Raw genomic sequence first — 15,556 nt, forward strand, 5'->3', positions numbered from 1 at the left:
CAGAGAGCGTGACTATTATCAAAATTGACGATTTGCGAATCCATTTTCCCCATAATAAATAATGTAAATCCAATTACTTCGTTCCATACACCCAGAAGTATCAAAAATTTTTTTTTTTACCTTAAAGATAGATTTACATGCACAAAAGAATGAACATTCAACATAACAGTTGCCTTTATTGAAGGCTGTTGTTGATGAATGGAAAACAGGGGGGAGGAGAAGAGAGGGAAGAAAGGTTATTGTTTGGAAGGGGAATCCCCCTCCATAGTGACTCTAGGTCACTTCCCTAGCTTAAATATAGATTTACATGCAGAAAAGAATGCCAAATAAATGTAAAACACTAAAAAAAAACCATACCATGTGCGGGATTTGAACCCGCAGTCAGAGTCTCTCAAAACTCCAGACCGTCGCACTAATAAAATGTATAAATGAACATTTAACATCACACTTACCTTTACTAAAGACTTTTCTTAGTGTATGGCAGACGGGGCAGAGGGAGGGGAGGCGAGTTTATTGTTGGAGAATATGACACTAATATCAACTCTACGGCTTATTGATCTATCACAGTTCAAATAATATGACATAATAAACAATATTAATAACATAGAAACATGGAATATACTCTAGAATGAATAAAATACGTCATTATGTATGTCACGAGGTGTTCTGTTGTTGTTGTTGGGTGTATAAGGGCCACTGAGAGCATAAGCCATCCATAATGGTGGTGAAGCAGCAGCTGAGGCGGCGGTGTTTTCTGTAGCCCTATGTAACTCCAACGACATTGGAGGAGTTGGTAGAAATGCTGAATCATGGAAGAAAGTACCCACTACCACCATCACAACCACTACCACCATCACAACCACTACCACCATCACAACCACTACCACCATCACTACCACCCACTACCACCATCACTACCACCCTCTACCACCATCACTACCACCCTCTACCACCATCACTACCACCCTCTACCACCATCACTACCACCCTCTACCACCATCACTACCACCCTCTACCACCATCACTACCACCCTCTACCACCATCACTACCACCCTCTACCACCATCACTACCACCCTCTACCACCATCACTACCACCCTCTACCACCATCACTACCACCCTCTACCACCATCACTACCACCCTCTACCACCATCACTACCACCCTCTACCACCATCACTACCACCCTCTACCACCATCACTACCACCATCACTACCATCCTCTACCACCATCACTACCTCCCTCTACCACCATCACTACCACCCTCTACCACCATCACTACCACCCTCTACCACCATCACTACCACCCTCTACCACCATCACTACCACCCTCTACCACCATCACTACCACCCTCTACCACCATCACTACCACCCTCTACCACCATCACTACCACCCTCTACCACCATCACTACCACCCTCTACCACCATCACTACCACCCTCTACCACCATCACTACCACCCTCTACCACCATCACAACTGCTACCACTCTACCACCACCACCTTCATATTTTTCTACGAACTTTTTCTTAAAATACGTATGTGTGTTTCTCACATTCTTTACCAAAGGGCTGGCACTAGAAGCTTTCTTTGGAGCACTAAAATGAATGGGATATTATGAAATGTATCGTATTAACTCGTGGGATCATCCTCACTCATTGATAAACAGTGGCACACTGGCTGGGAATGGAGTGTGAGGCGGCTCAGGGCTGTGTGTATGCTTCCCAGACGAACGATTATTTGCGAGTCAAACGACGATTCGTGAGTCAGTTTTGACAAAAGTAACGTTACAATTTTTGAAAATTGCGACTTTCGAGCCTTACGATTATCGAGGGTCCACTGTACTTCATACTGCAGTACTTTCGACAAAATTATCTAATATTAACCTAAATGAAAGTGTGTTTGCCTTCATAAGTATAGATTTAATATATATTTTTTTTTTAATTTAATATAGGCGGGGTGTGCCTCTAGAGCAAATTGTGGAGACCTAGTCTCAGATGTAGATAAAGCTTCAAGGAAAATTATTTTGATTACTCCTTGAAGCTGTTTGCATCCTCCATTTCTCTTACCACCCTAATCTTTTTGTAACTACACAAATAAGTACATTTTATGCAATAGGGTACACAAATTTTTAGGATACATTGATGTTAGAGAGGTTGGAATGTACAATACAGTAGGGCCCCACTTACACGGCGGGTTACGTTCCAGGCTGTCACCGGAAAGCAGACATCGCCAGAAGGCAGAATGCCATTTTTTCCCTTTATAAATGCATATAAATGCCAGACAACAAGTTTACACTAAATTATATTAAGTTAATAGAAATAGGCATTAAAAACACAAAGTAAAATACATTCATAGTACATTCATTACATGTCTTGATGTACGTATTTGTAATCTTAATGTAGGGAGAGAGGTGAGTAGTACTTATTTGTAGGAAGTCAGGTGTAGGTAGCCTTGGCTCCCCGTCTCATACTTAATATACGATATTTAAAACATCCCAGAGAGTTAAAATATAAGACGATTACTTGGTATTTCTGCAAGCGGGGTGTGAATTATAAATGTCTTCGGAGGCTTCTTACTTTATTTGTAAAGTAGTGGTGGGTACACAGGCTTGTGTGTTGTGCCCATGGCCCAGGAGGGGCATCCCATGAGAGGGAGAACTAGTAGACCACCTTCTGTCTTGCTGCTAGGCTGCTGTGAGTGTGTGTGGGACCAGCATCCCACAGACCTGGAGCAGGCCCAGAGGGCAGCACTTAAGTGGCGCAAAATATGAACTAAGCTGGCAGACAGCATAGGCTGTCTATGCAGACAGTACAGGCTGTCTACAAAAATACACACAGAGTACACACACTATTTACCTTAAAATATGTGTAGTCTTAATATAGGAAGAGAGGTGAGTAGTATTTATTTATAGGAAGTCAGTGTAGGTAGCCGGTAGGTGTAGCCCACCTGGGCTACACCTACATTTGTAAGAGTTTGTAAAACATTTACCTCAATATTTTTTTAATTATAATAATTACCTCACAATACAAATACTCTTACATTGTGTACAAGTTGTACAAGTTAGTACAGAATAAACAAACAGCATCACACCATTTTTAGAGTGAATGAAGATATTATTATTATTATTATTATTATTATTGTCATCATAATAAAAAGCACTAAACCCACAAGGGTTGTGAATTGCTTTATATAGAGTGAAGGCATGTGTAAAGAATATTTTTCTACAGTTATCCCCCAGTTTGACTAGAGAAAACGTAATTCTTCCGACACTACCTACACAGCCGCTATGTAAACAAATCTCATATTTACGTCAATTTTTATTCTGCGAGTGTGTGTATCATGTTTGTATGCTATGTAACGGGTTTCATATATAATTTTGAGGAAAATATCATAGCTGGATTAATGAAAATGCCTGTACAGGTCTCCCTCAACATTCGCGAGGGTTAGGGGATCAAGAGCCTCGCGAATGTTGAAAAACCGTGAATGTTTGGTGCCCCAATATATTGTAGGGAAATATAATACAGTGGACCCCTGCATGACGATTACCTCCAAATGTGACCAATTATGTAAGTGTATTTATGTAAGTGCGTTTGTACATGTATGTTTGGGGGTCTGAAATGGACTAATCTACTTCACAATATTCCTTATGGGAACAAATTCGGTCAGTACTGGCACCTGAACATACTTCTGGAGTGAAAAAATATCGTTAACCGGGGATCCACTGTACAATACTGCTTCCTTGTTGAACCATGAACAATCATAAAATACATGAAAACATCGTAAATTGTACTAAATATATACATGTTATGCTTTACTAACATGTATGTTATTAAATACCACAGACTCCACCACTGCCTCCACCACCACCTCCTCAACCACTGCGAGTCCCTACTACCCTCCCACCGACCCCCGCAACTGGCAGCCAGCCCTCCCACCACTCAGTGTGGTGAGTGTTTTGTTTGTTCATTATTTGCTATTAAACTACAGTATAAATAATGTAAACCCATTCATGACTGCATATTGGAATGGCTATTCGGCCAGGTATTGGACGGTGACATGTGTTTACTCTTGAACACAGCAAAGAATCAAACATATCTGCTTCTGCTAATAATAACAATAGTAATAATAATAATAATAATAATAATAATAATAATTTTATTTTTTTTTTATTATCACACTGGCCGATTCCCACCAAGGCAGGGTGGCCCGAAAAAGAAAAACTTTCACCATCATTCACTCCATCACTGTCTTGCCAGAAGGGTGCTTTACACTACAGTTTTTAAACTGCAACATTAACACCCCTCCTTCAGAGTGCAGGCACTGTACTTCCCATCTCCAGGACTCGAGTCCGGCCTGCCGGTTTTCCTGAACCCCTTCATAAATGTTACTTTGCTCACGCTCCAACAGCACGTCAAGTATTAAAAACCATTTGTCTCCATTCACTCCTATCAAACACGCTCACGCATGCCTGCTGGAAGTCCAAGCCCCTCGCACACAAAACCTCCTTTACCCCCTCCCTCCAACTTTTCCTAGGCCGACCCCTACCCCGCCTTCCTTCCACTACAGACTGATACACTCTTGAAGTCACTCGTTTCGCTCCATTCTCTCTACATGTCCGAACCACCTAACCCTTCCTCAGCCCTCTGAACAACAGTTTTGGTAATCCCGCACCTCCTCCTAACTTCCAAACTACGAATTCTCTGCATTATATTCACACCACACATTGCTCTCAGACATGACATCTCCACTGCCTCCAGCCTTCTCCTCTCTGCAACATTCATCACTCATGCTTCACACCCATATAAGAGCGTTGGTAAAACTATACTCTCATACATTCCCCTCTTTGCCTCCAAGGGCAAAGTTCTTTGTCTCCACAGACTCCTAAGTGCACCACTCACCCTTTTCCCCTCATCAATTCTATGATTCACCTCATCTTTCATAGACCCATCCGCTGACACATCAACTCCCAAATATCTGAATACATTCACCTCCTCCATACTCTCTCCCTCCAATCTGATATCCAATCTTTCATCACCTAATCTTTTTGTTATCCTCATAACCTTACTCTTTCCTGTATTCACTTTTAATTTTCTTCTTTTGCACACCCTACCAAATTCATCCACCAATCTCTGCAACTTCTCTTCAGAATCTCCCAAGAGCACAGTGTCATCAGCAAAGAGCAACTGTGGCAACTCCCACTTTGTTTGATTCTTCATCTTTTAACTCCACGCCTCTTGCCAAGACCCTCGCATTTACTTCTCTTACAACCCCATCTATAAATATATTAAACAACCACGGTGACATCACACATCCTTGTCTAAGGCCTACTTTTACTGGGAAATAATTTCCCTCTTTCCTACATACTCTAACTTGAGCCTCACTATCCTCGTAAAAACTCTTCACTGCTTTCAGTATCCTACCTCCTACACCATACACCTGCAACATCTGCCACATTGCCCCCCTATCCACCCTGTCATACGCCTTTTCCAAATCCATAAATGCCACAAAGACCTCTTTAGCCTTATCTAAATACTGTTCACTTATATGTTTCACTGTAAACACCTGGTCCACACACCCCCTACCTTTCCTAAAGCCTCCTTGTTCATCTGCTATCCTATTCTCCGTCTTACTCTTAATTCTTTCAATAATAACTCTACCATACACTTTACCAGGTATACTCAACAGACTTATCCCCCTATAATTTTTGCACTCTCTTTTGTCCCCTTTGCCTTTATACAAAGGAACTATGCATGCTCTCTGCCAATCCCTAGGTACCTTACCCTCTTCCATGCATTTATTAAATAATTGCACCAACCACTCCAAAACTATATCCCCACCTGCTTTTAACATTTCTATCTTTATCCCATCAATCCCGGCTGCCTTACCCCCTTTCATTTTACCTACTGCCTCACGAACTTCCCCCACACTCACAACTGGCTCTTCCTCACTCCTACAAGATGTTATTCCTCCTTGCCCTATACACGAAATCACAGCTTCCCTATCTTCATCAACATTTAACAATTCCTCAAAATATTCCCTCCATTTTCCCAATACCTCTAACTCTCCATTTAATAACTCTCCTCTCCTATTTTTAACTGACAAATCCATTTGTTCTCTAGGCTTCCTTAACTTGTTAATCTCACTCCAAAACTTTTTCTTATTTTCAACAAAATTTGTTGATAACATCTCACCCACTCTCTCATTTGCTCTCTTTTTACATTGCTTCACCACTCTCTTAACCTCTCTCTTTTTCTCCATATACTCTTCCCTCCTTGCATCACTTCTACTTTGTAAAAACTTCTCATATGCTAACTTTTTCTCCCTTACTACTCTCTTTACATCATCATTCCACCAATCGCTCCTCTTCCCTCCCGCATAATAATAATAATAATGATAACAATGATAATACGATATAATTGAAGAAGGAAATTGTACAAAAATACGAGTGAGTGGTTGACACATCGTCAGTGTGGCTTTGTTTATGCTGGAGTGAGCATTAGTCTCCCTGCTCTTCCAAACATTTCACAATAACTCAGCAGTTGAGGCAGTGGTATTTAATAACATCTATGTTATAAATAATAATAGTACATATTATTAATAACATGTATTATTATTATTATTAACAACATGTATGTTATTAAATACCACTGCCTCAACAGCTGCCTCAACCACTGCCTCAATTGCTGCCTCAACAGCTGCCTCAACCACTGCCTCAACCACTGCCTCAACCACTGCCTCAATTGCTGCCTCAACAGCTGCCTCAACCACTGCCTCAATCGCTGCCTCAACAGCTGCTTCAACCACTGCCTCAATCGCTGCCTCAACAGCTGCCTCACCCACTGCCTCAATCGCTGCCTCAACAGCTGCCTCACCCACTGCCTCAATCGCTGCCTCAATCGCTGCCTCAACAGCTGCCTCACCCACTGCCTCAATCGGTGCCTCAACAGCTGCTTCACCCACTGCCTTAATCGCTGCCTCAACAGCTGTCTCAACCACTGCCTCAATCGTTCCCTCAACAGCTGCCTCACCCACTGTCTCAATCGCTGCCTGAACAGCTGCCTCAACCACTGCCTCAATCGCTGTCTCAACAGCTGCCTCACCCACTGCCTCAATCGCTGCCTCAACAGCTGCCTCAATCACTGCCTCAACAGCTGCCTCAACCACTGCCTCAATCGCTGCCTCACCAGCTGCCTCACCCACTGCCTCCCCCACTGCCTCAATCACTGCCTCTACCACTCCAGTCACACTCAATCTACAAGCACCAAACACAATGAATTATTGTGAAATGTTTGGAAGAGCAGGGAGACTAATGCTCACTCCAGCATAAACAAAGCCACACTGACGATGTGTCAACCACTCCCTTGTATTTTTGTACAACTTCCTTCTTCAATTATATCGTATTTATTATTATTATTATTATTATTATTATTACTATTGTTATTACTATTGTTATTATTATTATTATTATTACTATTGTTATTATTAGCAGTAGCAGAAATGTTTGATTCTTTGCTGTGTTCAAGAGTAAACACATGATGTCACCGTCTAATACCTGTCCAAATAGCCATTCCAATATGCAGTCATGAATGGGTTTACATTATTTATACTGTAGTTTATTAGCAAATAATGAACAAACAAAACACTCGCCACACTGAGTGGTGGGAGGGCTGGCTGCCAGTTGCGGGGGTCGGTGGGAGGGTAGTAGGGACTCGCAGGTGGCGGGAAACTTGAATATGATTTGGCAGCTGGGAATTTGGTGGCTGGGAATTTGGCGGTTGGGAATTCGCAAATGTGTGAAGCCCGCGAAAGCTGAAAACGTGAATGTTGAGGGAGACCTGTATTAATGTAAAATAAGACATTTAGTGTGCCCAAGAGTGATTATTATTACGTAGTATTGGCGTCATGAGTAGAGAGTTAGCGATTTTAATGTGCAACTGCACACCAGCACAGTTTGTAAGTATATTTAGGTGCAGGTACACATAAGTACAATTATCAGAGTACATGTAAAATGTGCAGTAACTTTAAAACACTTGAAATTTTGGAAAGTTTCCTGTCATAATAGATGTGGACATGGAGAATGTAAACAAACCGGGTGGAGTGTGCCATATTTGAAAGACTGCTTGCCGTATAGCAAATTTTGGTCATAATTTGATATCGCTGTATTAGCGGAATGCCGTAATGCGGGGCCCTACTGTACATGGAATTTGTTAACTATCCAAGATTCTGGAGTCAGAGTATAAATTAGTCTTTCAGTTTATGAAGTACTATTAAATATGTACTTGGGTTGGAGATTAGATACCTCTTTATACAGGTTGGCCATCACTAATCCAGCAGTTGGTAATCGGGCACTAATTTCGGCTAGCATAATTTCAGATTTCTAAGGTCGCCACACCAACCTGCCACTACTGTTTGGTGGTGCTACTTGCTGCATAAGTCATTTCAATTTCTTTTTCTCCATTTATTGTTATAACCTGCTCACTTTTAGCCCTACCCATGGTTCCAATGAATAAAGGAAATGCTTCTTGTTGTGTAAAGCACATTTACCATACTTTGTCCATAAAAGATAAGGTGGCTTTGAAGTCGCTGTCGGTTGCCATGAGCTCAGCTCACTCAAATAAGCTGTGTAGTAAATGTGCACTATATAAAAAAAAATCCTGCTGCACGCAGTGCATAATGAAAAAAAAAAAAAAACTGCTACAGTACACTCATTACTTACCTTAAAATATGTGTAGTCTTAATGTAGGGTGAGATGCGAGTAGTATTTATTTTTAGGAAATCAGGTGTAGGTAGAGGGTAGGTGTAACTATGTAGCCCGCCTGGGCTACATAGCCATATGATAGTTAAAGCGGCCTTCGGCATACCTTGTTCACTGACTTTAATAATTTCTAACAACTACTTTTAGATGCCATCATAAACAAAGGGAGAAGCGATGAGAAGTCATGCCGAGAATTACATACAAAGCTGAATGCGTTAAGGGGAGTGACTCGGTCAAAGTCAGATAGATGAACATTTTCTCTGGCGCTGGACCAGAGAATACGCAATTTTTTCCCTCCACCCATCTATCGCACCTCATAATTATGTGAAATTTATCATACTGTGGGTGTATGTATCTTGTTTATATGCTACGTAATGTGTTTCTTACATAATTTTGAAGAAAATATCGTAGATTAATGAAAATGGTGTAAAATTGTATTTTCATATGGTTTTTATGGTTGTATTCTAATTTTTTTGGTCTCACTTTATAGAATGGAAGATATATTACAGAAATAGATATGATTTTGATTGGTTTCAAGATGGAAAGTACATTGGGCCCTCGGTTATTGGCTGTAATCTGTTCCAGAAGCTCATCCTATAACTGAAATAACTGAAAACCGAAATAGTAATATTTCCCATAAGAATTAATGGAAGGGGAATACCCCTCCATAAGGACTTTAGGTACTAAGAAGTCTCTCTCTGGGGTTAATTCCCTTCTTTGTCTTTTAATGCCACTAGGACTAGCTTGAGTCACTGGACCCCTGTCGCACAACATCTGTCAAGAGCGCTTTGTTTCTAGTGTCTCCTTGATTTTGCTGAAGTGGGACAGGGTTTTGTCATTAAGCATGTTGTAGATATGGCTTGTTTCAGCTAGGTCAGGGCAGTATTTCTCTATGAAACTTTGCACAAATGTTCTTAATCACTGAAAAAGGCATCTCCTTCACTCCCTCTTCCTCCTCCTCTGAAGCAAGTTCCTCAGCTGCAGTCTGTTGCTGTTCAAGTTGAAGCTCTTCATTGGTTAGCTCTTCCCTATGGTCCTCCACCAACTCTTCCACATCCTCGCTGCTTACCTCCAACCCCAGGGACTTCCCCAGTGCAGCAATAGAGTCCACAGGGTCAGCCTCAAACCCTTCAAAATCCCTCTCTTGGACATAACCTGACTACTGTTATCTCCAAGCAGAGTTCAAAGTCCTGGAAGTCACTTCTTGCCAAGCCATACCTATAAGGCTTATGCAGTGGAGGATAGTGAAGTGATTCTTCCAGACCTCTTTTAGGGTCAACTGAGTGTCCGAGGTCACTTCAAAGCGCTTTTGAAACTATGGTTTTGTGTAGAGTTTTTTGAAGTTAGAAATGACCTGCTGGTCCATGGGCTGAAGGAGAGGAGTGGTGTTAGAAGGCAAAAATTTCACTTTTATGCTATTGAAGTTCATAAACACTTGGTCTTCCAAATCTGGAGGATGTGCAGGAGCATTGTCTAGTACCAGGAGGCACTTGGGTGGCAATTTCTTTTCCAGGAGGTATTTTTTCACACTTGGACCAAACACATCATTAACCCACTCTTTAGAAAATTTGCCTTGTGACCCATGCCTCATTATTAGCTTTTCACATCACACACAACCTATTCTTGATGACATTGCCTTTCTTGAACACACTGGGATTTTCTTAGTGATACACCGGTAATGGCTTCACTTTAAAATCACCACTAGCATTACCATACAACAAGAGTAAGCCTGTGTTTCATAGGCTTGTGTCCTGGCAGTGCCTCTTCCTCCTGCATAATGTAGGTCCTGTTTGGCATTTTCTTTCCAAAACAGGCCTGTTTCGTCACAATTGAACACTTGTTGGGGTTTGAATCCTTCAGCCTTTATGTACCCTTGGAATTCCCGTACAAATTTTTCAGCCGCACATTTGTCAGAACTTGCAGCCTCACCATGCCTTACAACACGGTGTGTGCCACTACGCTTCTTAAATCTCTCAAACCAACCTTTCCTGGCCCTAAATTCACTAACAATAGCACTTGTTCCAGGCATTTTCTTTGCAAGATTCACATGCATCTTCCTTGCCTTCTCACAAATAGTGTAATACATTCCATAACACTGTCTCCCACTAATTCTCTTTCCTTAAACCACAATAACTACTACTTTTCCATCTCTTCCATTATTGGTGACCTTTGTTTCATTAGAAAAGTTACTCCTTTCGTAACATTGGCATCCTTGATTTGTTCGTTCTTTGCCAGGATGGAGGTAATGGTAGATTTGTTTTTCCCGTACATCCTGGCAAGTTGCAGCACCCGCATACCACTCTCATATTTATAAATCACTTCACACTTAAATTCCATGGTGTTTCTCACTTTACCACAGGAACTTTAATAGCAACTTTCTTTGGAGCCATGGTTACTTATTTTGCAGTTGCACTGCAAAAAAAAAAAAAACACCAAAAACAATGGAAAAAAAGCGGAATGTTTGGATGTATGAGCAGAAGCTTCCTTACCCACCGAGAGAGATAGCCAGACTGATGCACGAGCGGCCCCAGCCGGTGGACAGACACTTCCGAAATGGCTGATCACCAAAAAACGGCTTATCACCAGAAGCCGAAAAACTGGCTGATCAACAGGTTGGCTGAAAACAAGGATGGCGGATAACTGAGGGTCCACTGTACCTTGAAATTGAGCTCAAAGTAGCAGAAATGTTTTTTTTTTTTGCTGATGTTCAAGAGGAAACAAATGACATTACCATCCAATGTGTCCAACTGGCCGGTCTAATATGCAGTTACGAATGGGCTGACATTATTTATACAATTATTACAGTAATGCAGTAGTCTGCATAATAATAAATCTTCTATTTTTTTGTGTGAATAAAAATTCAAAATGGAAAGCAAGCGTAATATAAGAGGTGCCTGGAGACGTGACTAATGAACAGAAAAAATGTCATTTTAGTGCCAGGAATATCTGCATTGTTTATTCTGGACCCTATTTTGAAATTGTCATCTTTTGATATTTGTGAAATTGGCCAAATTACCGATTTCTGACCACTTTTTTGGGTAGTTGAAGTAGGTGAATGGGTGGTTTTTTGTATTCAGTCGAAAGAATAGAAGGAAAACTGGCAAAATAGATGTGAGTTTGGTAGACTGGAACAGTGGAATGGGCAAAAAGTAAGGCATAAAGTGGGCGAAATTGCTGATTCGTAAATATCGCTGTTGGGTGAAGTGTATTCTAACCTAACCTAACTACTCTGTAATCTGGCAAAATCACTACTCCAGCACCCTACAGGTCCCAATGCCAGATTAGTGATGGTCAACCTGTATTACCCTAATGCGATTGATCAATATCTGTAGTAATTCAATTTTTAACGTGCATATATTTTCCAGCAGCAATTATCAATGAAATAACTTTCTCTGTTAAATAATTGGGAAACAAATAGCTCATTACCAGGTAGGAACAGTTTTGACACTATGAACTGTACCCTCATAATCCAGTATTCACACACATGTAGGAACATTTGTGAGCAAATCTTGCTCTATTGTGAAGGTAGAATTTCTCTTGAATGTCTTTTTTGTGATTATGGATTTCTTTAGGCAGCATATCTTCATCTGTGAATACCAGCTGTAGTAACAACAGCACCAGTCATGGAGGCTCCAGTATGCCACAGATATCATCTCCAAAGACACAAAGCAGAAAAATGCCCCCTCAGCCTGGATTATCACACCAAAGCTCAAACAGGAATGCATCATACACTGCTCAGAATGCCTCTCAGGTATGGTTGAGAAAATTAAATGTTTGATTAGTAATTTACCCATATAAAATATAACTTAATATGCATATTGTTAGCTTCGGGTGATGTCCACATTTAAAAAAAAAATTACCTATATTTACCCCCATAGTAGTGTTCAAGAATATTAAAGCCTTTGTACATTTTGACCTTTACATATATAGTTGTAAGTGCACCTTAATTACCTCAGATAGTTCGTATATCACATGATATGGATATCTAGGTCAAAACGCCTTAGCCAGTGGCTGTTTAATTAGTAGGTTCAGTGTTATTGGTTTTGTCCTGGGCAGGTCTGTTTTGCTAATCATTAGGTCAGGCCCTGCCTGGGATTTTACCTGCATCATATGGAACTGTAATTGATAAAATAGTGATACTGTATGGTAGGCTTATCCATATGTTGTACAGAGACAAATTTTACTTTCGTAAAATTTAGCGCACAACCATGCAGGACACAGCATATTAAGGGACTACCTCCACTACTAACACTGAAAGTTTAGACATATGTGCAGCATCTGGATATCTTTCATATTGTTGGTATTTTATACCCTTCTTGCACTACTAACACTACCTACTACCACTAATACTATTATTTCTTTGATAATACTCCTCTGCCTTCTTTTTTCACCACTACTACCTTCTTATTTCTCATTTTTCACTGTAGTACTACAACATGCTGCTGCTGCCACTGCTGCTGTAATGAATGTACATATACTGTGTAGGTTTGTGAAGCAAGGGGTTGTGAATGTTGCAGCAAGGAGGAGGCTGGAGATGGTGGCAATGTCTGAGGGCAATGTGCAGTGCATTGCATAGAATTCGTAGCGTGGAAATTAGGAGGAAGTGGGGAGTTACAGAACGTGTTATTCAGAGGAGTTATTGAGGTGGCTTGGTCATTTAGAGGATGGATCAAAATGGAATGAATTAAAGAGTATATAAATCTGGAGTGGAGGGGAGGAGGGCTAGGGGTCATCCTTGGAAAGGATGGAGGGAGGTGGTAAAAAGAGGTTTTGTGTGCAAGGGATCTGGACATGCAGCAGGCATGTGTGAGCATGTTAGATAGGAGTGAATAGAGACAAATGGTTTTTGGGACCTGATGAGCTGTTGGAGTGTGAGCAAGGTAATTTGTGAAGGGATGCAGGTAAATGGGTTAGCTGGTTTACATGAATCTTGGAAGTACAGTGCCTGCACTTTAGAGGAGGAGTTTAGGATATTGGATGTTTGGAGTGACATCTAAACAGTCGTATCTGGGCACCTCTGCAAAGACAGTGATTGTGTGAATGATGGCAAGTGTTTCTTTTTTGGGTCACCCAGGTATACCCTTGGGCTAGCCAGGATTACGCTCGCGCACAGGCACATGCACGCATATGTACGTGCACATGCACGTGCGCGCGCGCACACACACACACACACACACACACACACACACACATGCACACGGTGTTCAGGACCCTGTACACCGTGTATGTTAAGCCTGTATTGGAATATGCAGCACCAGTTTGGAACCCCCACCTAGCCAAGCATGTAAGGAAACTAGAGAAAGTGCAAAGGTTTGCAACTAGACTGGTACCTGAGCTAAGGGGTAAGTCCTACAAGGAGGGGTTAAGAGCAATCAACCTGACGACATTGGAGGACAGGAGAGAGAGAGAGGGGGGATATAACAATATACAAAATGCTGAGAGGAATTGACACGGTGGACAGACAGGATGTTCCAGAGATGGGACACAGCAACAAGGGGTCACAGTTGGAAGTTGAAGACTCAGATGAACCACAGGGATGTAAGGAAGTATTTCTTCAGAGCTGTCAGGAAATTGAATAGCCTGTGTAGTGATGTAGTGGAGGCAGGATCCATACATAGCTTTAAGAAGAGGTATGATAAAGTTCATGGAGCGGGAAGAGTGACTGAGTAGCGGTCAGTTGAAGAGGCGGGGCCAGGAGATGCGAATCGACCCCTGCAACCACAACTAGGTGAGCACATACACATACAACAGGCCTAGTATCTAATCGACATGTGCCTAGGACAAATTGGTAACTAACATACACACGTGCGCACACACGTGTGCACATACATGTACACACATGTACACGTGCACACGTGCGTGCGCACGTGCATGCACGCACACACATGCACACACGTGAGCAAACACACACACACAGAGGCACACACATACACACACACATACGTACGCACACACACACGTACACAGTGCACTCACACGTACACACGTAGGTACACGTGCACACTCGCACGTGCACACTCACGTACAAACACAAACGTACACACACATGTACACACATGTACACACGTACACCATGTACACACGTACACACACATGTACACACACGTACACATACACGTACACACACACGTACACACACACGTACACACACACGTACACACACACGTACACACACACATATACACACGCACGTACACACACGCACGTACACACACGCACGTACACACACGCACGTACACACACGCACGTACACACACGCACGTACACACACGCACGTACACACACGCACGTACACACACGCACGTACACACACGCACGTACACACACGCACGTACACACGTACACACACGTACACGCACACACGTACACACACACATGTACACACACACATGTACACACACACGTGTACACACACGTACACACGTACACACACACGTGTACACACACACACACGTGTACACACACACGTGTACACACACACGTGTACACACACACACACACACACACACACACACACACACACACACACACACACACACACACACAAGAACAGAAAGGAGGAACACTGCAGCAGACCTGTTGGCCTATACTAGGCAGGGCCTTCACAATCCATCCCACTAACAAAATATTTGCCCAATGCAATTTTCAATTCTTCCCAAGAAATAAGCTTTGATAATTCTAATTACTCATGTGCAAGTTCCGTTCAAATCCAACCCTTCTCACCCGTGTATTTTTTTTTTTCTCAACAAGTCGGCCGTCTCCCACCGAGGCAGGGTGACCCAAAAAGAAAGAAAAAAT

The 15,556-nt window shown here is 41.9% G+C and overlaps 1 protein-coding gene across 2 annotated transcripts in view; it reads left to right on the forward strand.

The window, feature by feature from the left end:
• The window catches only part of LOC128700294 (protein PRRC2C-like), a 334,215-nt gene that overhangs the window by 257,947 nt on the left and 60,712 nt on the right, over nt 1-15,556 (forward strand). The window contains exon 15 of one of the 2 annotated variants that reach the window (XM_070100021.1): nt 12,331-12,509. The exons of the other annotated variant lie outside the window; for it this stretch is intronic. Within the exon in view, the coding sequence (XP_069956122.1) occupies nt 12,331-12,509 (179 nt within the window). The remainder of the gene's footprint in view (nt 1-12,330; nt 12,510-15,556) is intronic. 2 annotated transcript variants of the gene reach the window in all.

The sequence above is a fragment of the Cherax quadricarinatus genome, chromosome 71 (genome assembly GCF_038502225.1).
Source record: "Cherax quadricarinatus isolate ZL_2023a chromosome 71, ASM3850222v1, whole genome shotgun sequence".
Taxonomy (NCBI): Eukaryota; Metazoa; Arthropoda; class Malacostraca; order Decapoda; family Parastacidae; genus Cherax; species Cherax quadricarinatus.